The sequence below is a fragment of the Corvus hawaiiensis genome, chromosome 3, assembly GCF_020740725.1.
Source record: "Corvus hawaiiensis isolate bCorHaw1 chromosome 3, bCorHaw1.pri.cur, whole genome shotgun sequence".
Lineage (NCBI taxonomy): Eukaryota > Metazoa > Chordata > Aves > Passeriformes > Corvidae > Corvus > Corvus hawaiiensis.
Window position 1 is genome coordinate 36,842,943 of NC_063215.1, and position 25,464 is coordinate 36,868,406.

General features: G+C 39.5%; 2 protein-coding genes across 8 annotated transcripts in view; both read right to left on the reverse strand.

Moving 5' to 3' along the window:
* SNX14 (sorting nexin 14) overlaps positions 1–8,970 on the reverse strand; it is a 46,727-nt gene extending 37,757 nt beyond the window's left edge. For 2 of the 4 annotated variants that reach the window (XM_048297454.1, XM_048297452.1), the window contains exons 1-5: positions 8,822–8,970; positions 8,618–8,738; positions 7,716–7,789; positions 7,525–7,603; positions 319–362 (exon numbers count right to left, since the gene is read on the reverse strand). In XM_048297454.1, coding sequence (XP_048153411.1) covers positions 319–362; positions 7,525–7,603; positions 7,716–7,789; positions 8,618–8,738; positions 8,822–8,961 — 458 coding nt within the window. In that variant the 5' untranslated portion in view covers positions 8,962–8,970. Of the gene's footprint in view, positions 1–318; positions 363–7,524; positions 7,604–7,715; positions 7,793–8,617; positions 8,739–8,821 lie in introns of all 4 variants that reach the window. The other 2 variants (XM_048297453.1, XM_048297451.1) reach the window with 1 other exon arrangement.
* A 15,161-nt stretch (positions 8,971–24,131) lies between these two features.
* The window catches only part of LOC125322974 (synaptotagmin binding cytoplasmic RNA interacting protein), a 26,119-nt gene continuing 24,786 nt past the window's right edge, over positions 24,132–25,464 (reverse strand). For all 4 annotated transcript variants that reach the window (XM_048297458.1, XM_048297457.1, XM_048297456.1 and 1 more), the window contains exon 12: positions 24,132–25,464. This exon is cut by the window's right edge. The gene's annotated coding sequence lies outside the window, so the exon portion shown is untranslated.

The window sequence follows — 25,464 nt, forward strand, 5'->3', positions numbered from 1 at the left end:
TCAATCTGTATTTACTTCCAAGTAAGAGTTATCACAAAATGAACATATAAAAAGAGACATAATATATAAAAAACAGACAATCTAAAAGTGTTTTTAGGATTAAATCCAAATTTCAGAATCACCTCTATTATACCTAAACTGTTAAAAGATCTGTCCTATTCTGCTAAGAGACAATAAAACAATGATTCGTAGCACTCAAACGTATGCTTTATCTTTCACTAAGGAAACAGAAATGTTTCTTTTCAAGTGAAAACTTCTTTAACAGGTTGACAAATATGTATGATATTAAAACCAGTAACTTTTAAGTAAAGCTCATACCTGTACCACGGATAAATAAAGTTTTCCAGCACCAACTCAAGCACCTGTGCAGAACAAAGACAACCACGTTACAAAACAAACAGTTTACTATAAATCCCTGTTAGAAGAGTTAACACCACAAACACCTTCTGAAACTCATAGGACATAATTGATAAAACATAAAAATTTGTAAGTTGTGATCCTGTTGCTAGATCAACCACTCTGCATCATAATCAGTACTCTGAACAAGTAACACCAAAGTGATGGTGTCATCACCTATCAACAAGAAACATCTGCCACAAGTCCTATCAGTAACATGAAGCACAGTGCCGTGGCCACTCTCAGGAAAACACTATGGAAAATGTAATCATACCTCAAACAGCCCTTCCCTAATTTTTCTGAGCAGCCCCTGTTCTTTTCTGACATAGCATGGAGTGTCCCACAGGCACAGTTACCCATACTACACTTACACACACCTCCATCCTTTTTCACCGAAACCTCCACCTTCAAGGTGGGACAGTCAATCCTGTATTCTCACCACTCTCAGAGGAAAGCAAAAGAAGACTCATAAAAAGCAATTCCTATGAAAGCCATCTGTCTTTCTCCATATCCTGTATCACAGCTTTCAACAAAGCCTGCTTTATGGTTCAGCCATCTTCTGAAGTCCTAACCAAAGCACTTCTCAAAGTTCTTGTCCTCCATGTACCCTAATGGCCTATTCCATCCTGTTCCTAGCCCCTGTATATCCCCCTCTACATGGATCTCTGTAGGAGAATCTTTTCTACCCTTTCCATCAAACCTGTTCCATATAGGTCAAGCCTGTGGTTGCCTTTTCCATGCCAGGGTTAATCAGGATGAACCAATGCTATTGCAGCCTCATCACAGGCACATCCTGGTTCAACTTGGCTTTCAGTGTGACAGAAGGAAGACAGAGCAGAGGATGTGGCAGTCCCTGTTCAACCAAAGGGCTGCCACCACTGTATACACCAGGTGTACTGCTCACAGGACTGCAGCTTTGACACCTCTCCTTACACCTACACCTACCTGTTACAATCCTTGCACCACGATTAGTCAAATGAAAACTTCTGAAGGGAAGGAAAACTGTCAGACAGTGCCAAGAAAATAAAACATGAGGAAGGACACAGAAGAATGAAGTTTTCTTGATTTCTCCTCCTTCACAATAGCCCAAGATATCACCCATACTACCTTCTCCCACTGCAACCTATCTCTTAATTTGAACCAGCGTTTTAGAGATCAGTTTGTCCCCAACAGCATGAATGCTGATGAAGGCAGTAAGACAGAATGCATGTGTTGCTGCTATGTGAGGCTGCTCCACCACATTCTGTAGAAGGAAAGGTTTTTCAAAGCCACTGTGTACAAAGAAAAATGTGAAGTCTGTTTGAAAGGAAAGCTGAATGTAACAGCTGATATATAAGTGTCATTCATGAGAGTAAGTGTTACTCTTACAAGATCTGCTGCTGCACTCATTGACACTGCATGCACTGCAAGAATTCAAGACTTACTGAATTTATACTATCTTTAGGGCACTACATGCCTTTGCTCCTCTCATGATTATAAAAGCATACTCAATAAAAAACACACCATGGCCTTTTTAGTTCCTCTCAACTCTCCAGACTTGAGCAGCTTATGAATACTCTTTTTCTGTCTTCACTAGTAAGAATATCACCTACTCAGTTTTGGTAAGATACTTTCTCATTTCCAATTGTTCCACTTCAGTGTTTTTCTTCCCCTCTCTCCGAAGAGACATTTTGCAGCTTGGGATAACTTTACATGTCTGTGTTATGGACCACACGAAGTCACCAATGTCTTTTCTCCTACCCTTAATGTGTTACAGCAGTAATAGGTCTTGAAACTGTAATACCATCATGTGTTAATGATGGATGGGTAAGCTAAATGTTGTATCATGTGGTCCTGTGTCATCCCCACCCCCCAATATTGTATTTTCTTTTATAAGCAGGGTGGAAGGGTGAGGGAAACAACAGATGCTTTAATTCCCAGTCCAGAAGAGATTAAGTAATCCCAGAGGACCTTCTATGGAAGTTAATCTTCAGACAAGAAAAGGGAGATCACATCCAGCTCCAGTCAGCAATCACAGGCCATTGGCCTTAAGAGCAGTGTATTAGCCTACTTAAACCAATTTCCCTATGCCTTCCATAGGACTCACTTTACAATTGGTGAGCCACCAATTTACTCCAAAGAAATCTCAGACTCACAGGTATTGTGACATCAGTTTTGTTCATGCAGAGTTTCTAACAAAATAAACCTCTTTCAAGGCTCAAAGTGCACTCTTAAGAAGTGCCTTAGAGAAAGGCTTGCAAAAAATCCATCAGTCTATTCTTTCTTCCTCCACTTTTGCTCTGTGCCTCCCTGTCAGGAGCAACAGCAGAAGAGAATCTTCTGTTTGGAGTGAGAAGTGCACTTGCACAGTCTTGAAGCACAAGACAGTGTATTCAAAGGGAATACAATGCATTCCTCTTGAAACAGCTTTCTCCATTCACAACTACTGCTTTTGAACTGAAAGCCTGTCCATCAAGCTTTCCATGAGCGTGCCACTGCAATTTCAGTTCATCAGATGCTAACAATTTATTGGCCCTCTCTTCCTCTGTAGTCCAGAGGTCTCTGAAGGCACTAGAAGAATTGTTTCCAACGGTGAGAGATCTCACCCTTATTGCTGCCTAAGCAAAACACACATGGTTTTGAGATTCATCTTTCCATGGTTATTAAATAAGCAAGAAAAGTAAAAAAAAGTGCAAGACCTGATGACCCTTCCCACTCCCACTTCCACCCAAAATGGAAGACAAAGTCTCCCTGAGATTCATCCCATGTTGTAGTAACTGAGTTCCAGCTAAACCATTTATAGACTTGCCAGTGTTTCTCTTCCACAGCCACACTGCTTCCACAGAACAGTGCAGATAATCCCACTAGACAAAGACACAGAGACAGCATGCACAGAAACAGAACTAACTCAGAATGCATTTTTCACTGGAGTCCACTTATCACTGGTCAACATATCAGAAGGCAAGACACGTTCTACTAGGACTCAGGTTATCCACAGGGCCCTAATAAATAATGTGTGGACACACAGAAAGCAGCCCCTACTCGCAGATTTACTAAACACATGGCATGGCAGAGGCAGTTAAGTATGATGCTCCATCCCACACCAAGGTGCTGTACAGAAGTTAAAGCAGAGCTACTGAGTGAAATCATCCCTACGGCAAAAATAGAAGCACTCAAGAAGTAATAAGCCATTGACTGCCACTAACTGGATTTCAAGGCATTGCAGTCCATACTGTTTTCCCTTGAACCCCATCAGCATTCCAGACTGCGTCAGTGTGATTCTGCTGGACAGAAAAAAACCTGTCACATCATCCACCACACTATGATAAAGTACTGGGAAAGCAGGACATGTGTACCCACTTCCATTCACAAAAATATTATTCAGGCTCAATTGCTTACGCTTCACACATGCCACTAAAGTGGATAGGACACCTCAAACAATGACAGCTAATGATAAGCCATTTCCTTGTCTGTAAAGTATTATTCTCCAGTTTTAAATACAAATGATGAGTAATTTCATTTAAAGCCTACCTATTTTTCAAGCATTTTGCAAAATGACTAGTTCTACTAGGCGTGGGCAGCTTTGAATTGGAAAGAGATTACAAGTGTAAACCCAAAAGCAGAAGGTAGCAATATAAGCAGCAGCTGAATCCAAAAAAAAAAAAAAGAGAGAGAGAGAGAAATTATTTTCTAGCATGCACTGCAACACTGCAAGCTAGCCAGTCTTTGCTGCTGAGACAAGCTTTTTGGAGACTGCCACACAACTGACCCCAGTTGTCAGGAGGAGGAACTGTAGAGACGAGTGATGACTGAGTCAGTAGCAGGTCAGAACTATCAGGCTGAATTAGAATGGAAAGGAGCAAGGATTTGATACATAAACCACAATAACAATTATAACACCTTTAAAGACAGTACAGCTATACAGCTGAGGCCACTTCCTGGGCATAGAACAAGCCATTTCCAATAAGAAAGAATACAGCCCACTGCGTTACTACAAGAGTTCAGGACTTGCAAAGAGCACATTCAGGCAATAACTGATTTCTTGTCACACGTTTGTCTATTTCTTGGTTTTAGAAAACAAACAAAAAAATTCTAGTCCCATAATCAAGTCAAGAACCTGAGAACTTAAGAATTAAAAAAAAAAGTGAGATCAAAAGACAGCAGCACCTTGATCCAGTGAGACATTTTTTCACAATGCTGAACAAGAGTAGCTGAGCAGCTTTCCACAGATTTGACCTGCAATCATCTCTCCCATAGCAAAAATGAAATTGTAGAGAAGATGAGCTCAATAACAGAACAACAGGATTCAATTCTCCTTTATGCAATCTGCAGCACCTGGATTATATACAATGTAAAACTGACCAACTGATATCATGTCCTAATTCAAAAAGAAAGAAAACATCGAAGAAACTAACATAACGCAAAATGGATTAGAAACTGGAATCAAAATTATACTTAGGTTAGTGCATAATTTTTGTGCAGGATACAGCCCAAATTATAAAATATGGATAGATGCATGGTTGAGACAGTTTAGCTTTCAACCATAACAATAAACATAAATGCGAGGAGGAATGCTCAGGCACAGGTTTTATTATTCTTCTAAACCACACAGAGCAGCTGGATAGACTAAAACAAGGCTGCAAAAAATTAAGAATTTGCAAAGTGAGACAAACTGTCATCACAATCCAAGAAAGAAAAATCTGTACTTGTGAGGAAATCTTGAATTTCTTCTGGTTTGAGTGTGTATTAAATTATTCTGAAAGCACTTGAAAACAAGCTTAAAGGCTATACACCTGGTTCAAATTAGAAACATTTGGAAATGAGAATATTGCCAAAAGTCTTTAACCTGCAAAAAAAGAACTAGAAAAACTAAAACATAAAAAAAAAATCCAAAATTATTCCATGTATTTGAAGAAACTGCTTTTTAGAAACAGGCTGCACTCCGCACTCCGTTAGAATCTAATTAATCTTAATTCAGTTCACACTGTATCAGCTTCTCTCTAATGTATGACTAACCCACAAAAGAAAATAAGAGCAGTCTCTCCTTCCAACCTGCAGCAGGCTATCCAATTCCAGGCCAGCATTACATGCTGCATCCTCAGAGCAGATGGTCAGGAGGAATATGGCGTGGGCAGAACCCCTTGCTACCTTTTAATGAGTAGAGAAGAGCAGCAACACGGGACCATGAAGCGAGATTTCTCATTCCAAATAGTATCTGTCCAACACAGGTGAAAAAGGTGGCTCAGACTACTTGTTTGGGTCCATTGAGGAGGGTGACCCTGGCTCACCGCCCCAGGAAGGTACAGAACTCAGGCCTGGTGCTTCCCTATAGTTAAGCACACAAAGGAGGGAAAGGAATGAGAAGCATGGGCATGGATACACAAAACCCACGCCTGCAATGCTAAATAAAGCAGGGGCTGGGACATGCTACTGAAGTAAAAAGTGCCAGCAAAGAAAATGCCACTGTTTTGGTAAAAGTAGAACTTCAGCAATCAGATACAAAATGCCAAGAAAATAACTATGGTATCTACTGAAATTGCTTATGAAGAGATACTACAAAGAACCTTTTCAGCATCAAATTCCCATTTAAGCTAAACAGGAACATTTCCAGTTCTTCAGCATTTACAACATCCTTGGGTAGACTGCCACAGCTATTTGGTACCCTAAATCCTAAAAATATTAAATGCATAGAAACATTTATTTTACATTCTATTATTAAAGCAAGAGTCTATTGAAATTCTATTCAGCAATACTGTCATTTTAATACACATAAACTCATTTTTAAAAAACAGATTAAGTAACTTTAAAAGAATAAATGTTTGCTTCTGAAATCACAGAGGAAGTCACTTCATTCAACTAGAGTAAGTCACCAAGGTGTTACCTGTTCTTTTTTAAAAACATTCATCAACTGTCCATCCCTTCCTTCCCTTAAGGTTTTCATTCTCCTCCCTCTCCTGCAGCGAGCCATGCCTGGGACAACACCTCTCAGAGCTGAACTGAAGTGTTACCTTATACCACAGACACATGCATCTTTGACTTCATACACCATGCTGTTAAATGCAAGAAATGACACACAAAAATCCTCTCACTTCTGCCATGCCAGTTGTTCATCCTCCTACCACAGAACTCCAAAGCTGGAATTCTAAATAAATGGATAGTAATCTACATACATGCTTCTGTATTTTCCTAGCTTCAAAAAACAACAAAGCTTATCTGCTTAGCTGCCAATATATTTCTTCAATTACCAAAGAAATAAAAAAAAAAACAAGCCCAAAGAAAAACTGCTCTTCAAATAGCTCTTTTTTGAAGAGATTAGAACAAAACACAATTCCTGATTTACAGTCTTACTAAAAAAGATATATATGCTATTCTTCTTTGAGTAACTTCACCAATTTCTTTTTTAAGACAGATTTTGTTACAGCTTTGTCTGACGATTTGAAATAGATTCACAGAATCATGGAATGGTTTGGGTTGGAAGGGACCTTAAAGATCATCACATTCCAACGCCCTGCCATGGGCAAGGCCACCTTCCACTTGGCCAGGTTACTCCATCCTGCCTGGCCTTAAACACTTCCAGGGATGGGGCAACCAAAAGTTCTCTGGGCAACCTTTCTAGCACCTCACCATGCTCACACTGAAGAATTTCTTCTTAATATCTAATCTAAACCTACTCTATCAGTTTGAATCCATTCCCCCTTGCCTTCCCCCATGATTTTGTAAATAGCCTCTTTCCATCTTCTCGTAGGCTCCCTACCATCAAATTATCAACTTCATTACAGAACTTTTGTAGCTGGAGCAAATCATCTTTTACCCTCCATTCCAACAAACTAAGCAGGCTGAAATCCTTAGCTTTTCAAGACTCAGGCATGCTCAACTGTAACTCTTCTTTCCAATATTCTCCACAATTTACACAGACATTTCTTCTATGTCCTAGGTGCGCTGCTACACAAGCAGTCCATGTTTAAAAGGAGGCCACCTTGCCTCCCTGCTCCCAGCAAACACTCCTTTGGTTTGACTTTTACTTGAACAAGTTAAAATACCTGCAAGGTACATCTGAACCATCTACTGAACGAGAAGCAAAAAGTAAAAAAGACATATAATAAAACCCCACCGAATTTTAATGTACTAAAGAAATGATGCACCAATTACCTCTGAAAGTGATGCATCAACCTTGGAAGGCACTTTGAGATCCAGCCATGGCTGATAGTTTTCCAGAAGCAAAGTAGGTCTGTAGGAGAGTATGGAGAAGTTTACGTAACAATATGCAATTGAAAGTGTCCTACTGTGATGTGTAAAATGGCAGCAGTACTAAGCTTTCCAGTGCCACAGATGGAATTTACCTGTGCCTCTTGCATTTGACCTTGCCACATACAGCACAACTGTGACCATGGGGAAACAGCTCCGGCAATTCCAACTGCTAAGAGATTTGGACAAGTTTACATTCTCCAAAATGATGACTCTGTAATATACTGACACATTTGTGAATTTCATTTTAGAGCACGCTATTACACTGAAATGAATAAAGACAAACTTGTTCTTCCAGCAGGAAAACAAGATAACAACACATAAGAAACAACTGAACCGAAACGAAAAATCGTTTCTGCTAAAACAAAGTGCAAGGACACAGATACCCTTTCACATCTCCACTCATCTCCTCATGCATTAATCAGTCTAATAAACAGACCAGCTGGTTTCTCTGCCATACTCACACCCCTGAACTGTTGCAACTATACTTTCTTAGTCCTGTGAAATTCTACATTGAACTGTTTTAAGTTAGAAAAGAGCAATTTGCTTTGGGAATATTTTTTTTTCTCTTTGAAATGCAGTACTGCTTAGAGAATTTTCATTACAGTGAACAAAGACTCAGCACTGGCCTGTCAAAAGAAGGGCACCTTTAGGAAAGAAAAAGCCCCATTAAAGGAGCAAACAACATCCTTTCTCCACTGCCTGCTACTCAAATGCGCAAAATGTACAATGAGGGAAGCGGGAAGCAGCATCCATGGACTCTCCAACAACCGGCCTTGCAGCTATACGTGGATTTGATGGGACTATGCAGAAACACATGAACAATCCAAAGTCCTAATCATCCTCTATTTGTCACAAACACCTACCAGTAGGAGTGTACGAGCTGTACTGACATACAATACTTCTGAAAGCAGCTAGGATTAGACAAGAATTGCTACTTCATATAAATTCGTATCATATTTAAAGAAAGCACACGACTCTTCACAGACATATTTACCTTAGGTTTATATTTTATTGTGAACAGAATATTGGGCAGGAGGGAGTCCGGTCCCAAGGAACAGTAGAAGGTGACGACCCCAGCCACGAACGACCAGAAGATCATCAGAACGTGAAGATACCTTACAGACACACAGGAAGGAAGAGCCGCTGCGTGAGAAGGCGCAGCGCCGCCCGCACCCGGCTCCCCCGCCCGCCCGGTTACCGGTTGAGGAGGAGGGTGGCGGTGCCCAGCCCCAGGAGGAGGCAGCAGGAGAGCGGGTACTGCCGGCAGGTCTCCCGCAGCCCCTCGGCGCCCCGCAGCCGCCGCAGCAGCCTTCGCGCTGCCGCCCGCACCCCGCCCATGGCGGCCGCTGCCCGCGCCGGCCGGGCCGGGAGGCGGGGCCGCTTCCGCTGCCGGCGCCCGCTGATGGCGGCACCGTGACGGGCCCGCGTCAGAGGCCGCCGGGGCGGGGAGAGGCGGCGGGGGCGGAGCGGCCGCCTGCGGGCCGATCCACGGGAGCGCCCCGGGAAGAGCGTCCCTGCAGCCCCGCGGTGGCATTTGCAGCTGTGCTGTGTCACGTAGCGTGCTGAGCACTGTAAATAGAAGGTCGCTGATGACAGCAAGCTTACCTAGTTATAAATACTTGAGTTCTGGACAACAAGGGGTTCCCAGCGCCAAGCGGCCACGAAGTGCTACGTCTGATTAAATGCTCTATATTTAGATGATGACTGAACTAAATCATTCAGTGACTGGGACACTAAAACCCTATAAACACCGCTCAAAGCTTCGTAATTGGCTGTAAAGAAAAGGAACAGGGTAGGAAATGTAATAAAACCCCATCTTAACATCAGTAAGTATAGAAGAGTAAGACATTGAAAAGAGGAATTCTGGAATGTAGTTTATTGGTAACGAGAATTTAAAGCCAACTTGACACGAATAACACCTTCAGTTACACTAAGCCACGAGCTTTTAAACCACTAAGTGCTTTTAGCAGCTCTGTAGTTACTCAGTCTTAACGAAACTCAAGGCTCTGTTAGTAAGGCACTACTGGTTATGGGGGTATCAGTTCAATGCGCAAAATGAAACAACTTCTGGGAGTTCGTACCGATGATGGGGCTTCTAAGTGGCAAGTATGAAAGAGACCCGCTCAGGGAGAGGTGCCCGCTTTTAGCTGTTTTGAGAAGTTGCTGTTGCCTTGTATGTCCATTTGCACGAGCCCCACGCAGGCACATTGGGCACGCTGAGTAAGTGAGGACACATGAAATACTGAAACACATCCGTTCAGATGAGCCGTCTTTACAAATGTTCACTGAGATCCCTGCAACTACGCTGTTAAGAAAATATTGGTATTTGGAGGGTGAGTCAGCATCTAGAAATTGAAATCAGAAGACAGCTTTCAGAATCTTTGCTCGGATGCTTTGTCAGTTTATGCAACATTTCCCTTGACCTCTCCAGTAGGTGAAACGCTGCAGTTCCACTTCAGTATGTTGACCTTTCTCAGAGTGCTTGGCAAAGGCCCAGGGTCAGATTGAATTTCTTTAAGAGTCTCTGCACAGTATTATTTCGTGTCAGTCTACGTTTTCTAGTAGAAAAAACCAAGGTGCATTCACACAGCAAATCTCCATACAGCCTATTCAGAGGAAATCAATTTTCCTAAGATGCTTTTTTTTTTAATCAGCTTACTTTATCCACAGATTTACTGCTTGTGATTTTTAGTTACTTACCTTGCAATTCTTTTAATAAGGAATAACTTCTAAAAATCTGTAATTCTTACAATATTTAATGAAGATGCCACAGCATCGCATACCTGTAACACAGGAAGTGACTTGCACAGCAAACCAGCAGAACCTTAAATCAAACTTCTGCTTCCATTTGCATTCTCTACTTCAGGTGAAGTTTCTTAAATTTATAGTTTCATTGTTCAGAATTGTGTTTATTTACAGTAAAATTGCCACATTCACGTCTGGCACTAATTGTACTTCGTTATCTGAGAAGCTGTGCAATTTCCTTCAGTTCACAGACCTTACATCTGCTGGGCAGACACAACAAACTGCTTTAGCCCATCCTGCTCTGCTGGAGACAGCAGTGTTGGCACTGCCCATCACCCTCTGTCACTATGGCCCCTAGATTGTTCTGGTACACTGAAAGACTCAGCTGACGTTTGTTTTTCAACAAAATAAAACTACAGAAGAACAAAAGGGAACTACTGACAACATCGAGCTTTTAAAAATTCTTTGAGAAATAAGAACTTTATCCATTCCCTGGAAACAGCAAGTCTTTCTCTCTTCACATAAATTCTTAGGAAGATTCTGTGGTCAACTGGAGAAGTGCCAGGGAAAAGCATGCATCTGGAGATGGGCTCTGAAGTAATGTGGCCAGGACTGGATTATTCTGGAAAGATAGATTTTATTTTAGTATTTAAAATGTAAAATGATCTTTCACTGATCATACAAATCATCTTGTGGAGCCAATTCTCCCTGGTTTGGGGTATGTTTTCCTTGATGGCAGGAGAAGCTTGCCTATTCTAGCATTTAAGAAGTATATCAGAGCAGATTTTCAAAAACTTGAAACATAAAACTACAATTCTTGGCTAAGTAGCATCAGTTATAAGGCTGAGATTGTATTTACCAAAGTGATGTTTTTTTCACCTTAAAAAATGCCTTTATAAAATAAGCCAGACAGTGAAATGTAATATACAGATTCTTACCAGTTAATTGCATTTAATTTACTCTGCAAGTCTGCTTTTGCTCTTTTCAAGGCCTTTCATAGTTCTCTCTTTCAAGGATACAGTTGTCAAGGCTAATTTACAATATCTAATCCTTCATATTTACCCAACAAGGAATTAATTTGCCTTCGTAATTATTCATCACAAGTCCCTGTTCACTTTGTGGGTCCTTTCCAAGAAGTTTAAATAGAAGGCTTCATATTAACCTTTAACTAAAGCATTTAGCAGAAAACTCTAGAGAACAGTAATTTTTAATATTCAGTAAATAGCTAAGCTTAAGTAAAGAAGTGGAACTGAAGTTGGCCAGTCAGATCCCAGGAAAGGTAAGCATTAGTAGGCTGTTTGCACTTGACTTTTTCAAATTCAAAACTGAAAGGGCATCCACCAACAGTTACTCATTTCCACCTGAGATAATCCAGGTGTATGCAACAAATGTAAGGTGAAAACTGCCCTTTAGTAGTACTTTTTGGCCTTTAAAGGAACACTGAAACTTCAGTTTCACTCTCAGGGGAGAGTGAAAGCTGACCATTTGCTGCACATTTCTGGTTTGGGTAGAATAATTATTAGCACTTTGATGAGCAAAATTAGCTTTACTGTTATATTCATTTGCCTGTTAATGAGTTAATAGACTGTTCATAGTCAAGATTTATGGCATTTGGGAGTCATCTCCCTGTACCACCCACAGAGACCCATGCTTGCCAGCTGTATGAAAACGTGCTGCCTGTAGTTGTAGGGTCTTGTATTTGCTTCCTGGATCACATGCTGACCCTCACTGTGACCAGATTAAAGCAAACTGGATGAGACAGTGATAGTCTGGGCCCAGAAATACCTGCTCAATACAGCAACAGGGGCTTTGGGTTCCTGGATAAAATCCCTCTCAAGTTTTCTTCTAGAAGAATGGGGGAGTTCAGCTGCTGCAGTAAGGAGCAAAATGGCAGGTGGAAGGGAGACATGGGTTAAGAAAAGATGTGCCAAACACTTTGTAAAAGATCACTGGTCTCCACACTTGCAGGGAATGACACAGACTTAGAAGTTGTGTTGTTTGTTTAGAAGCAGATTTAGAAGTCAACTGAAGTTTAAGGGGAAAGGCTAAGAGGTTTCAATTGTAACACACCACTCAAAATTAATCTTTTTTTAAAAAGAGACTGTAAAATACAGTTCTGTTAGAAAACCTGAAAATACCTACTAGGCTGTGTTTAAGACTAAAAATACCAGGCAGAATAAAGACTTGCAGGACAAAAAAAGAAAAACAAGGAGACTGTTCCAATACAGAAATTCAAGTAAAAGGCCCCACTTCAAGTGGAGTTTCCAAAGGGTCAGTTTAGTATCCCCAACAGAAACAATGCTCAGCAAACCACAAGGGTGCTGAGGAGCACAGAGTGTGTTAGAATTTCACTGGGACAAGGTCCATTTGGGAAGAAGAAAAAAAAACAAAACAAAAAGCAGGCAATGTACCAGAGTCAGTTTTGCCTTGAAGAACTTGAAACTCTCAAGGAGAAAGTAAAAAGATTCAGAGACAGACTGGTGTATAGAGAGCTTTTTCAAATTGTTAACATGGAGTTTTCTGAGAAAATTCTTTCACAGACAAGACACTGGAGGGAATTTAGATATTAGAGATGAAAATAACTTGTTCGGTAATAAACTACTATTTATGGGACACTAAAGGAAAAGAAAATAGGGCAGAAAGTTGCAAGGTGGGTATAGAAGGTGACTATAAGACAGTAAGAAACAGAGGCCTGCAGGAATATATGTAAAGAGAGGAACTAAATGTATACAGAAGACACTGGAAAAACACTTAAATTATATTATGATTTGTGGCAACATTTAACAAAGCTGTAGTCCATAGAAATTTTATCTAGATTCACCTGAGCAAAAAACAACAAGGTTTCTGGATATACACCTGTAGTATTAAGTGAGGTAGGTCAATGGGTCATATGTGCAAAGGAAAGATCTGGAAAACCTAATTCCTTTGAACAACCTAGTCTGATGAGGGAGGAATGAGGGAATGTCAAGATGGATGTTGGAATTTGTAAGAAAAAGTTTGTGAAAGAACTAAGGAGCTGTACTCATGCAAACAGTTAAAACAATGCCATAGCACATACTTAAGAGCTCCGTTGAAATGAAAATTAAGCTGTTGACTTACTATGGAGATAAAGAAAGCCTTGCCCTGGATGCACACTGTGAAAATAACTATGTCAGGTCCTGAAGGGAATTCTGGCTGACCAGCCTTGGTCGGTGGGGAAAATTTTCAAGTAGGGAGTTTGAGGATGAACTTGAGCCAGGATCCCTTGTTTCAGCTGAATTAAGAAGTGTCAAGATAATCCTTGTGAGATGACATGTGTTTCTGTTAATTCATTGCAAACTGTTGCAGCACCTATGCCTCAGAACTATGCTGAGACCTGAAGAATTTAAAGCTAGTTAAGTTTTTCATCATAGATACACACTGGGCTCATGGAACAACTGTGTTGGATCAGCAAAAGTTCAGCTGGGTAAGCATCCTGTTTGCGATGATGGCCATCAGGAGTTACACACCTAGGAAGAAGTTGTGAAAGCATGGCAAGAATATAATAGCAAGTTCCTGGAACATTCTTTTACTCTGATTCATAATCTTGGGGATATCCTGAGAAAGAATTTATTTCCTAAGTTTCGAGTTGCTTTTAAAGAACCAGAAACTTTAACATCCATAAAAATCATGCAAGGAGTTCCACCACTTGCACTTGTGTGAGTGAAGATACAGCTCTCCACACATTCACATGTTTACTAGGTATGGTGAAAAATCATTCCCTACTCAGCATGCTCGCTGCTTATCATTTTTACCAAAATACTTTGGTCACCTGAGAAAACTGTCTTTTCCAAAATTAAGATTCCTGCTCCGGTGACTTGTCCTTCACGAACAAGTACAGGTACAAAGAGCACTTTCGTACCTTTTATCATCTTTGTTGTTCTCCCTCTCCTTTTCCAATTTTATTATCTCCTCTGTTGTGTAGCAGTGAGTAGGGACAGGCTGCAACATGGGGGAACAAAGCTGTTAACAAAACAGCGTTCAAAATTATTTTTATTAGAACTAGTGCCTTCTTAAATGGTTTCATTTTTTTGCCCTGCCTCAGAGTATTTTAACATTTTTGCCTATAAATATTTATGATCCTTTTTCCTCATTTAGATATAACTCTCATTTTTGATGGATTCATTTTTTCCACCTTAAAAGAAAAACACTGAAAAAAATCCCAACCTAAAGCCTTCACATACTCAGGAAATTCTAAGCAACAGGCAGAAGTCGTTAAAAGTGGAAAAAAGACTAACTACATGTTGCTGTTGCAAGGTAGTTTGTATCCAAGAAAGCTTTCTGTGGATACTTAACATGACCACGTAAACCCAGACTTGGTGATGAGATCTGCGAGATCGGGCTTCTTTTGATGACTGGTGAGCTGGTATCCTGGAGCCCATTGCTTTTAGCTTCTGTGGACACAGCAGTAAATGCCTTGAGTGTTTTTGTCAGGTCAGAATTCCACAGAGATATTTTTAGTTCAAGCAACCAGTTTCTCCGAGAACATGAAGTATGTAAAAGCAGCACAGGGTAAAAGTTAAACAACATTGATTGTCACCTTGAAAAAGTTAGTTGTACTTAAGTCTTTCATCAGATACCTCATGGGAACTGTACAGAACCAGTTGTATAACCAGGATATTGATTTGTTTACCATTTGTTGACTGAGGATGTATGGAATCAATCTGACATTCTCTTCCTTTTAAATGATGTCTAGGAAAAACGGAAGTATTTGCAGAATGGTTAAAGAGAACATAACATAAATGTTGTATTTCCCTAGCAAGAATACTGAATATATGACAATAGCAAAAAAAAATCTGATTCTGTGCAAAAGGCAGAATGCACAAGGTGATACTACAAGAACACCTGGACAGAGGGCTGTTCCTTGTATGTAAGGATGAGTCTTAAGGCTTTTTGAAAACAGCTTTTTGGAGCACATGGGCATCTTGCCCATGTCTTACATATTTTGTAGTATAACTGGAGCACATAGCTCCATGGTGGAGCTCCACTCTGAGAGGAATATTATTGTTTTAGTGAGAGTTTAAGAAGTGGATCTCAGTACCATGCTCTCTGCAAGGCTTGGCTTCCTTACAGCTCATGACTGATCAATCCTTACAGCTCACAGCTGATCAATGCTATCTATCAAACAGTTGCCCAAGTTCCTGGAGGTATGCCAAACTGGTTTTGCCATCCAAAATGGTGGTATATCTGATAGAAAAAAAGCAATCTATTTTTATATAGCACTTCACCTCTAGCACTGGCATTAATGGTGCTTCTGCAGAAGCAGACAGCCCCTCTATCAGTGGACACACCTTGGCAGGACAGAATGCCACAGTCCCTCTCCCAGAGTGGCAAGGAACAGCTACTTGTGATTCCTCCAGAGGTTCTGCCAATGTTGTTCCTGGTGCACACTTGGCACCTGCACAGTGAGTTTCCCTAAAGTGTCCTTTCCCAAAGGGAAAAGGGACATGCTGAGGGAGAGTGCATGCTGAGGCAAGGGAAGAGGACTTTGAGATGTTTGCAAAAAGCACAAAATGTGAAATCAAGAAGCAAGGACTATTTGGAAGACTTTGGCGAATACTGCAAAATTCCATTAAAGTTTTGATTTGCTTTTTATTTTCTGTTTAAGTAACTAGCATTCTAGCTAGGAAAGGATTGGAGCTAGTAAGGTGTGATACCATGCAGGGAATTATTACCACTCAGCGTTTTTCTGAAACTCAAATTTATTTCTGATTTGTGACCGAATTACTTGCTACTATATAAGCTACCTGGCTTATCTTTGTACAAAAGAATGACAAAAGAAACTGCTTAAAACACCAGGCAGTAAGTTTCTGCTCTTTCACAGATACCTATTTTAAAGTATGTATTAATTGGGGCATTCTAATATGAAAATCAGTTTACTATCCTTTCTTATCAAGCTTTAAGGAATAACACTTTCTTCCCTCCCCTTAAGAAGCTGTGAATCTTCCAGTCCAGTCTCAGGTTTGGATGGTCTCTATACGTCCAGTTTGTAATATATTCACCACCACAGAAATTGCAAGTGAAGACCAAGGTCTTTGGAATTTCAACAGATGCATTAACATAGCTCCTAACGCAACACAAGAACTTGGATGCTGTAGATAGACCTCAAGTTGGGGTCACTGCAGTTCAGATGCAAGAGGGAAGGTTTTTTTCCCTGGAGAAAGTAGATTTTGCTTCAGAAGGTAATCAAAACAGAGAAAGGATTGCGTAATATCATCCAGATTCCTAGCAGACCGCATACTGAAGATGAGTAGAATATTCTCCACTGATCACTATTCAGCTTAGATGCGGTAAATGGTACATTAAGTACTAAGCTGTAACCATAGAGTGGTGTTCTGTCTCCATCCAGTGTGTTTCTGGGATAGATTATGGTCAAGAAACTTGGAAGTTATCAGCCAGTCTCAAATTCTGAAAAGCCCATGTATCTGGTGTGTTCCTGGACCACTGTCCAGCTGTGTGCTCCCCTCTCCATTTTCTCCTTCAGCTGTTTGTTAGGTCTGGAGAAGTCAAGCTACCTATGCAGTAATGACTCACTCTCCTTCCCCGTAGCCCAAGGGCAAAAACAAAGGAGAAACGACCAAACTGACATCATGTATTATCTGGAGGAGCACCCTTGGCAGTAAGGAGACATGAATTTAGTACACTTAGTCCAAGGTGTCTTAGTTCAAAGCCACCCACCTGAGTTTCACCAAGAACTCAGAACATGCACCTATCTCCATAAGCTCCTCATTCCACATGACTTCTACCTTCAGGTACGTTCCTTTCTCCCTCAGTCTGTTTAGAGATGCTGCTCACCATGCTCATGCCTGCAGAGAAAATGACTTTTCCTGACAAAAGCTGTTTATGAAAACAAATCCTTCTGTGTATTCTGAGCACTAATGGACAACATACAAAGATTTATCCTCTTTTAACTCAGGAAGTAGAGACCATGCTGGCAAACTAAAACTTCCAAGCGTATTCTACCATACCACATTCCTTCTTCAGCCTCCTCCTACCTTCTGATCTGATACAGGCCTTTATATTTGATAGGTTTAGAAAAAAATTCCTTTTGTTCACTAAGGAAGTGTAATTTCTTGAACTAAGACATGTAGCGTAGACTCGAAGAAACAGAACATCTTCAAATGAAGTTCAGCAACCTTCATACTGGTTCCTAAGTCTTCATCTCTTGGGGTCCCAGATGTCTGTTAATTTTAAGCACTTTTATTTCTGAGCAACAACCACCTTCAGTGTCGAATACGCCTATTTGGGTTCCCTGCACGACCATGTCTTTAATGAAGTCCTGGCCTAGTCCCATGAAACGATCAGCCACTTCTCCCTCACAGGATGCTGGGCTTGTATCACACTTTTCAACAAATGTGACTCTGTACAAGGCGCTGGCGTACTTGGGAGTTCTTTGGGCCCATCCTGAACTTGAACTCTGCAAAGAGGCTGCTGGATTGGCATTGATTCACCCCAGCTTTACAAGTGTAACACCTATTCTCACTTTGTGCCCTGCACTGAGACATTCAGATGAAGACTTTACATGCAAACTTTGCTAGGAACTTGGCATTCCTTCAAGCATCACTCAATTATGAGGCATCATCAGGTCTTATTAAAAAAGTTTGTCTCAACTACCCTACTTTTACCCACCCTCGAAGGGATTATTAAGAGCAGTGAGTGGCAAATATATCATACCATTAAAAGGACATGGAAGAACTCCTCACCTGCGTGGGCAAAGAAAAGGTCTACTTTTGGAACGTGTATCAGATAGTCAAGGTTGGCTCTTACTTCCCTGGAGACAAGATCATCAGTTCATCACTTCCAAACAGCGATTTTATAAATACCAGCTCTAGGACATCAGTCGCTTCTCTGAACAGGACATTTGAAATAGCAGCATTACACATAGTAACAGGGGGGTTTTCTTCCACAAATTTGTATTTTGCTGTGTTTAAAACCTCCTCCCTTACAGAGATACAATTTTCTTCTGAAATGTGTATCAAGATAAAGTGGCCCTGATGACTATGACAGCCAGGACAGGATATTCTTACCTTCTGTCATACAATCCAAAGGGCCCTGCCTGCTTTTGACCTGATGTTTCCATCTGGCCAAGAATCCATCACCTGACATTCCCCTCTCATCATGCTGTGGCTGCTAGATGGTGCCTGGCTAAAGAGTGTACCTACCTTTCACAGGAAAAGGACAGACAGGTTAGAGACAGGGGAGATTCTACAAAGCTGTAACACAGCTAAATGAAGTTGGTTCTATGCCATGGTTTGCCACGTTATTTCCCTATTTTTTCTTTAATCCTGTATTAGAAAGTTGCCAATACCGTAGTTCAGGCAGATTTGATGGCTCTGTTTTGCCCACAGGGAGATGACTTCTTTTTCAAACTGTTTCTTTTCCTTTTCTCAGGAAGCAAATAATATGCTTTGTAAAGAGCTGGGGAGTGTTTGTGATGTGATCACTCCTATGTCAACCTGTTAAATACAAGACATTTGTACTCCTCTGAGGAAGAATTCCCTGGTCATCAACATTGATTTAGAAAGAACAGAGGTATTTACAGAAGACCCTGCAAGTTTTCCTTTTCACAGAGACACTTTTTGCCCTTCCAAATGTCTTAGTCAAGACATGTTTGTTCTTTCTTAATGTGAACATTAACCATAATTTTAGTTCAATTGTGAAATCTGAGATCTCTCTACATAATTTTTACCATGTGATGGAAAGGCAGAAGTTCCAAGATTACCACATTAATCTCACGTGCCCCGTATCTAAGAATTCCAACACCTATGACCTATTTAGCTTGCATGCCCTTACAAAGTGGTGAACATTGTCCTCTTCCTAAACATGTTTGAGAGTCACGGGATAGGGGTGTGTGTGTGGGGGGGGGTGTTTGTGTTTTGGTTCCTGTGGGTTGGTTTTGGCTCCACCCACCCACCCACCCCTCCAGCAGTATACACATTTCTGCTATCTGCAAGTATTCTTAGATTGGCCTTGCAATTAAACACGTTCAGTCTTTCTCAACAGAGTTAAAAAACTATCTTGATTCTAAAATACAAGCCTTGATTACTGGGCTTGAACTACACCCAGCCATCTGAACTTGAAACCAGAATTGCTACGTTATTCTATCTTTAACTGCATAAAGAATTCAAATCTTACATGTTTTAGTCTTCATGTAATAAAGAAAAAGATTGCTTCACAAGGATTTAGAAACTTGTAATACACACTATGCATGCTTGTCTCTTGCTCTTCCAGAGACTACAAAAAAGGGAGTTGATCATCATCTACCTACAGCTGTACTTGTTATTATCGTAGTTGTTCTTTACTAGCCTCACAGTAAAACTATAGAAGCATTTTAGCACACTTCAATACCAATTATCTGCTTTAGCCCAGGCCATCACTGAAAGTAGTTTGTGGCAACCTTGTTGAGATGTTACCACTACCTGATATATGTCAACGCTATCTGTACCTGCATGGCGAGTACACCTCCATGCATTGCAAGTGCAGTACACACTGGCAGCCTTCACCTGCCATAAAGCTTAGTTAGCAAGGCTTTTTCACTATTCATCTGTATACTCTTCTTTACTCATTTCTCAATGAAAGCAGTACTATTCAGAAATGTTACACGTGAGGCAATAAACTGTGAACCTTTATATACTGCCATTAAGAAAACAAAACCCTTTACTTTCTAGTAGAAACCTGTACTGATTTTAACAGTTAACCTAAGAAAAGACTGACTAGCTCAAATTAACAACTACTAGGGTCTAAGACTTACTGATCAGTTCATGACATATGAATATTAAGATCATTTTCTTGGATAGAAACATGGCCACATGAATGGCTTAGAACAAAAACCAAACTTCAGGTTAGTGTAACATTAAGCAAAAATGCAAACTGCCATTTATTATACCATTCCCACTGTAAGGTCACTTCTATGCAAACCCAAGTTGCAAACACCATACTAAATCCAATGGATTTAAGACCTTACATATCCTTAACTGGAAGATCGATCTCACTGGAGTTAATCCCATAATGAGTTTTTCTCCTGAGAGTTTGTTTTAGTATTACAAGAACACAGTGGAGCAAGGCACTGCTAATGCTTGAAGCCACCTAAACCTTGTTGTACTGCCACATCTTCCAATGAGAGAAGTTATGACCACCTGTCCCTTTATATCCAGGCCTTGTCTTCTTTTAGCATGAAACCCACATCGTATTTCTTCATCTGCAAATTCTGACAGATTTTAACAACATATATGCCGGTTTTCTTCAAAGTAGCTTTTAAGCATCTCACTAATTCAAAAGCAAGTGTAAATGATTGCACTTCTGTAACTGTAGATAACATAAATACAGGACAGTTTCACTAGACTAACACAGTTACACACTGGTCACTTCCTGGTGAAAGAAACATCAGTGATTGTCACTGAAGGTTTGTCTTCTGCTAGAACTATCAAACACACATACAAAACTCAAATTCTGTTTAGAATTGTGGATTGGAAACAGGTTGGCTTGTCAGAACAACTATTTGTACTAGAAGAAAAAACATTTCATTGCAATACCCAAAGGAAGCCTTTGACCACAATCTGAAACAGGAACAGTCCTTTAATAGCCACTTCGGCTGTCCAGATGCAGGGACTAGGTATTTTTATCTGTCATCTCAAATACTGTAATGTTAAAATCACCTTCAAATTGTAATACACATCTGCATAATGAAAAGATTACTTAAAATTCATTTTATACTAGTTCTCACCGGTGTTTTGTAATACAGCTTCATTCTTAAGTATGCTGACACTGCTTCTTAAGAAAAGCCTTGATTTACTAATAGGACATCTATAAATTATCTTAGTTAAATTCTCAAGGAGGAAGCTTTTTAATCCCAAATTCATTACACTTCGCAACATGGTTTTTAAATAACCATTTTGAGTGACAGAATTAGGTACATTCCTCATCCCACTAAAGAAAAAAAAAATCTGAAAACTGTTACTTTAGATGGCAGAACAATACTGAAAGCACGACACTTGGAACCAGCAACTCAGGATCTGATACATCCCATTTGTGGCTTTCAATAGATGACTTGTGTTCATGTAAAATCCCTGAAACTACTATGACTACTAACCCATTAGTGTAAAAATAGATATTGAATTATCTATGAAGGATTTAAGACATTTTTAGATCTGAAGTATTTAACGTTAAACACTGTCAGGCTACACTCAACATTCACTTGGCATTGAAGTGGACACATTAAGGGTTAAAATGCACAACCTGGGTTAATCACTGCAGATAAGGAATCAATTTAACAGTCTACTGAAGTTGGACTTTGGGTACTGCAAGTCATTTAAGTATTAGAAAGTCTATTTTTACTTACCATTATCTTCTGTGCAGTCAAATGGCATAGACTATTCTGCTGGCTGTGCAGCAAAACTAAGAGTGCATTTCATAACTTCCTTAGTGCAAAGAAAGCAAGCAGTAAGATTCCATGTGTTTTCTACACGTTAGTGACCAAAGCAAGTACACTGTCACACTAACTGTGCAGAGATATGGAACTGTCACCATTAATCAGCCAAATGAATTATTCTCAGACTACCTGGAATTAGACTTTTGACACTCCAAGTTTTACCTAAATGACTGAATGTAAGTGCCAGCTTTGGAGTAGACACCAAACTTCATGAACAATTTATCTGAACTGAAACGTATTTTGTGATTCAAACTTTAAATATTCAAGCTGCATTAAAGTACTTATTACCTACATGTTATGACTGTGATTTTTAGACTTCATGGATGCTTTTATTTTTCTATTTTTTTTTTAAGAAAGGATCTATCAGGTACCTGGAAGCCTGGCCATCTAAAGCAGCTTTCACGAAGACAGCTTTAAATAAACCACATAACCCAATGTTTCCAGATGAGTTCAGCTGTGCAGCATCTGCTCAGGAGCTGGCCATTTAAAAATACATGTTTTGTAGAAAAAACCAGTAACCAGTTCTATATTGGCAATAAAAAGGTATAATTACATGAGACAATCACCCCTCTCCAAATTGCCAGTAAACCAACAAGTTAGTCCTAGTGGTACTTTTCAACAAATCTCTTTTGTAACAATCAAGGCAAAGGGGCACCAAAACAGTCACTCTTTAATCCCATGGATTTTTTAACATAAGTAAATATACACTTGCAAACTGTGACCAGATGACTGTGAAAATCAGTCTCTTGGAAAGATTTTAACATCAGAGCTTCTAGGAAGCACTGTTTATTTGTACTGGATGGCTGTAAAGTGACAGTAACTTATTCCATCTCCCTCCACTACCTGTATTAAGGATCAAGGAATCTTCAGCTCAACTTCTCCTGTTGTCACATCCCATTTTCATCTGACAGAGCAAATGGCAAAGCACAATCTGGTGTTTCCTATGCCCAACTAATTCAATTAGTTAGCCCTAGACAAGAGATGTCATGTGCTGGTGCTGGAGTTAATTCAGCAAGACACTCCATAAAGACAGACTTTTATGTCCATTAAGTCCATATCCATATAGTCATAAAGTTAGGAATCGTAAGCTTCAGGGCATGAACACATTCAAGCTTGCACTTTACCCATTTCAACTGTCTGAAAACTACATTGTCAAGTTCACTGCCTTGTTGCCTACTCCAAAACTTACTACTTCATTTTAAACAATTAACATTTTCCACTAAATTCTCACTAATGTGAGGGAGTAACAGTCTTTATGTTGTGCAGTGTATCAATTTAGATACACTCTTGTGAAAATGTTATGTGTGTTTATGTCCATGTCGCCTTTCAGTTCTATTTCTCAAAAAAAAAAAAAGTCCCCCCTCACTAACATATGGAAGTACTGAAATAATTGCTGGGCTGAACAGGAAAGTTAAGCCTCTGAAGAATAATCAAAGGCACAAGGGAACAAGAAGTTGCAGCCATATATAATATTTCTATCCTGAAGTTGGGAATCCTGCCTTCAGAGGACACTACATTTATTTTAGACTATGTCATACCCCTAATCCCCAACAAGAACAGAATTATTATTCCTTATTTGAGATTTTAAGACAGTATTTACATAAGAGTTGTACAACGCAGAAATTCAGAAACTGATCTTAGTATCTTATTGTAGTAACAGCCTTCCTCCAACAGTAAAAACACAAACTTAAGTTCTGGGTCGTAACAAATCTCCTCTTTAAAAACTGGAAAGAAAAAAAAGTACAGTTGCATGTCCTATATGAAACCTTTCAAACAAAAATGAGTATTAAAACAAGAGTATAATTTAAAAAGCTGTGTATTGGAGTGTTTATAAACCAGAAGTGTTAAGCAGCAGCAGTTTCCGGTTTCTTATTAAATTCAACTAGACTTCAAATTTAGGAACACATTACAAACCAATGTGGAACTATACTACTTATGCACCTTTGCAGGTGTTTTAGTAAAGAAAGCCTCCTATGAGAATAAACAGAGGCAGCACATTATATTAAGTCAAAACTTGCCTTCAACATGCCAAAAAGAACTGTGTCACATGTTCATTTGTCACCAAAGCACCCCCAAAGGAATGCATTATTGCTGTAGAACATTTCAAGTTTACCAACACCCAAGTGCAACCAAACTGATGTTGTATATATGCACTTGCCCATTCTCACCAGTATTTCCACTTAATGGTTCTTCTTTAAACAATCAAATTTAAAGCTTTGAAAAATAACAGTTTTTTGATTTTAGGTTTTTTTTCACAACATTAACCACCACATGCAATTTAGTTTTCTGATAATTTTTCTAAAAAACTGCACCAATATCAGAACAGTGCAAATCATATTTAATTGTAAAAGTTATAATGGCTTGAGTTCATAATTAGAGGGAACACTGTCAGGATCTTGGTATTTTGCTCATTCACCATTGCTTGCGTTTCATTAAAAATTTTCCTGTCAATTTTGCCTTTTTTTTTTTTTTTTTTAATAGTCGTGCCCCATGCTTTTATCAGAGCTGAAATTAGGGATATAATCCACAATTTCAACACACATAGTGCCTTAGTTCCAGTGTTTTTATGCACTTCCATCTACTGTTACAATTCCATAAACGTATTATCCCCCGCAACATGTTTCCAGACTAAGAACTAGTCACTAGCACTTGTGATCCAACAAGTGTTTTAAGTTTTTCAGCAATGGAGAGATCTCAAGATTAAGAAATCTGAGGACTTTCCCTCTCCTACAGCCCCCAGTGTTTCATTTTATATCAAGTTCAGAATTGGTTTCCACATCTTGACAGTGTTCCTTATAAAACCGTATGACAGTAAAAGTGCCAGTAGGCATGGCAACCTCTTTGAAGGGAGCATTTAAACTCCTTGGCACTGGGAATGCCAGCACCAAGGATTACATTGAAATTCAAAATTATTCTTAAGGCTACAATTAAAAAACCCACTTTCCATAAGCCTAATTTCTCTAAATAGATTTGAAAATTCAGAAGCTAATGCAACTGTTAAGTTTTACGTTCAAATTTGAGGAAGAAATTTTCTTTTCTTTAGCAAGGGCAGTATATGAAACTCTGGTAGCAAATGTCGCTTAGGCATTGACTACTCATTTCATCATCGTTCACTTACTTTGTCTTAAAGTTCAAAACTGGCAAGGCACATTTACATATTCCAATGAATACTTGACAATTTTTTAATTACACTTTATGTCCCAGCTATCCCAGTAATTGACATACAACATACTAAAATGGTTTATTAAGATAACAAAAAAAAAAAAAAATCAATTAATGTGAAAACATACAGGCTATTGGCAACCACTATTCTAAAAATTATGTAAATACAAGTAAACATACTGAAATGTGTGCGATTCTAAGTTTTTAACCAGAAGATCTCTGTACTAACACACATTTATATTAATGACACATAAAAAAAATAAAAACTTTATTACAAAAATAAGTTACACTCGCCTCCAGCTTACAGTATAAAACAATTTTATTTGCAGGAATGCAAAATGATTGTTTGCCATGAGCATTTTCAACATATGACATGTCTAATTTTGTTAAAATTTGCATTTACTGGGGGAACTGGTGTGTATAAAACCTTAATTAGGTATAAGCTTCAATTTTCATTGTGGTGCCTATGGGTATGTAGTATAACTGCA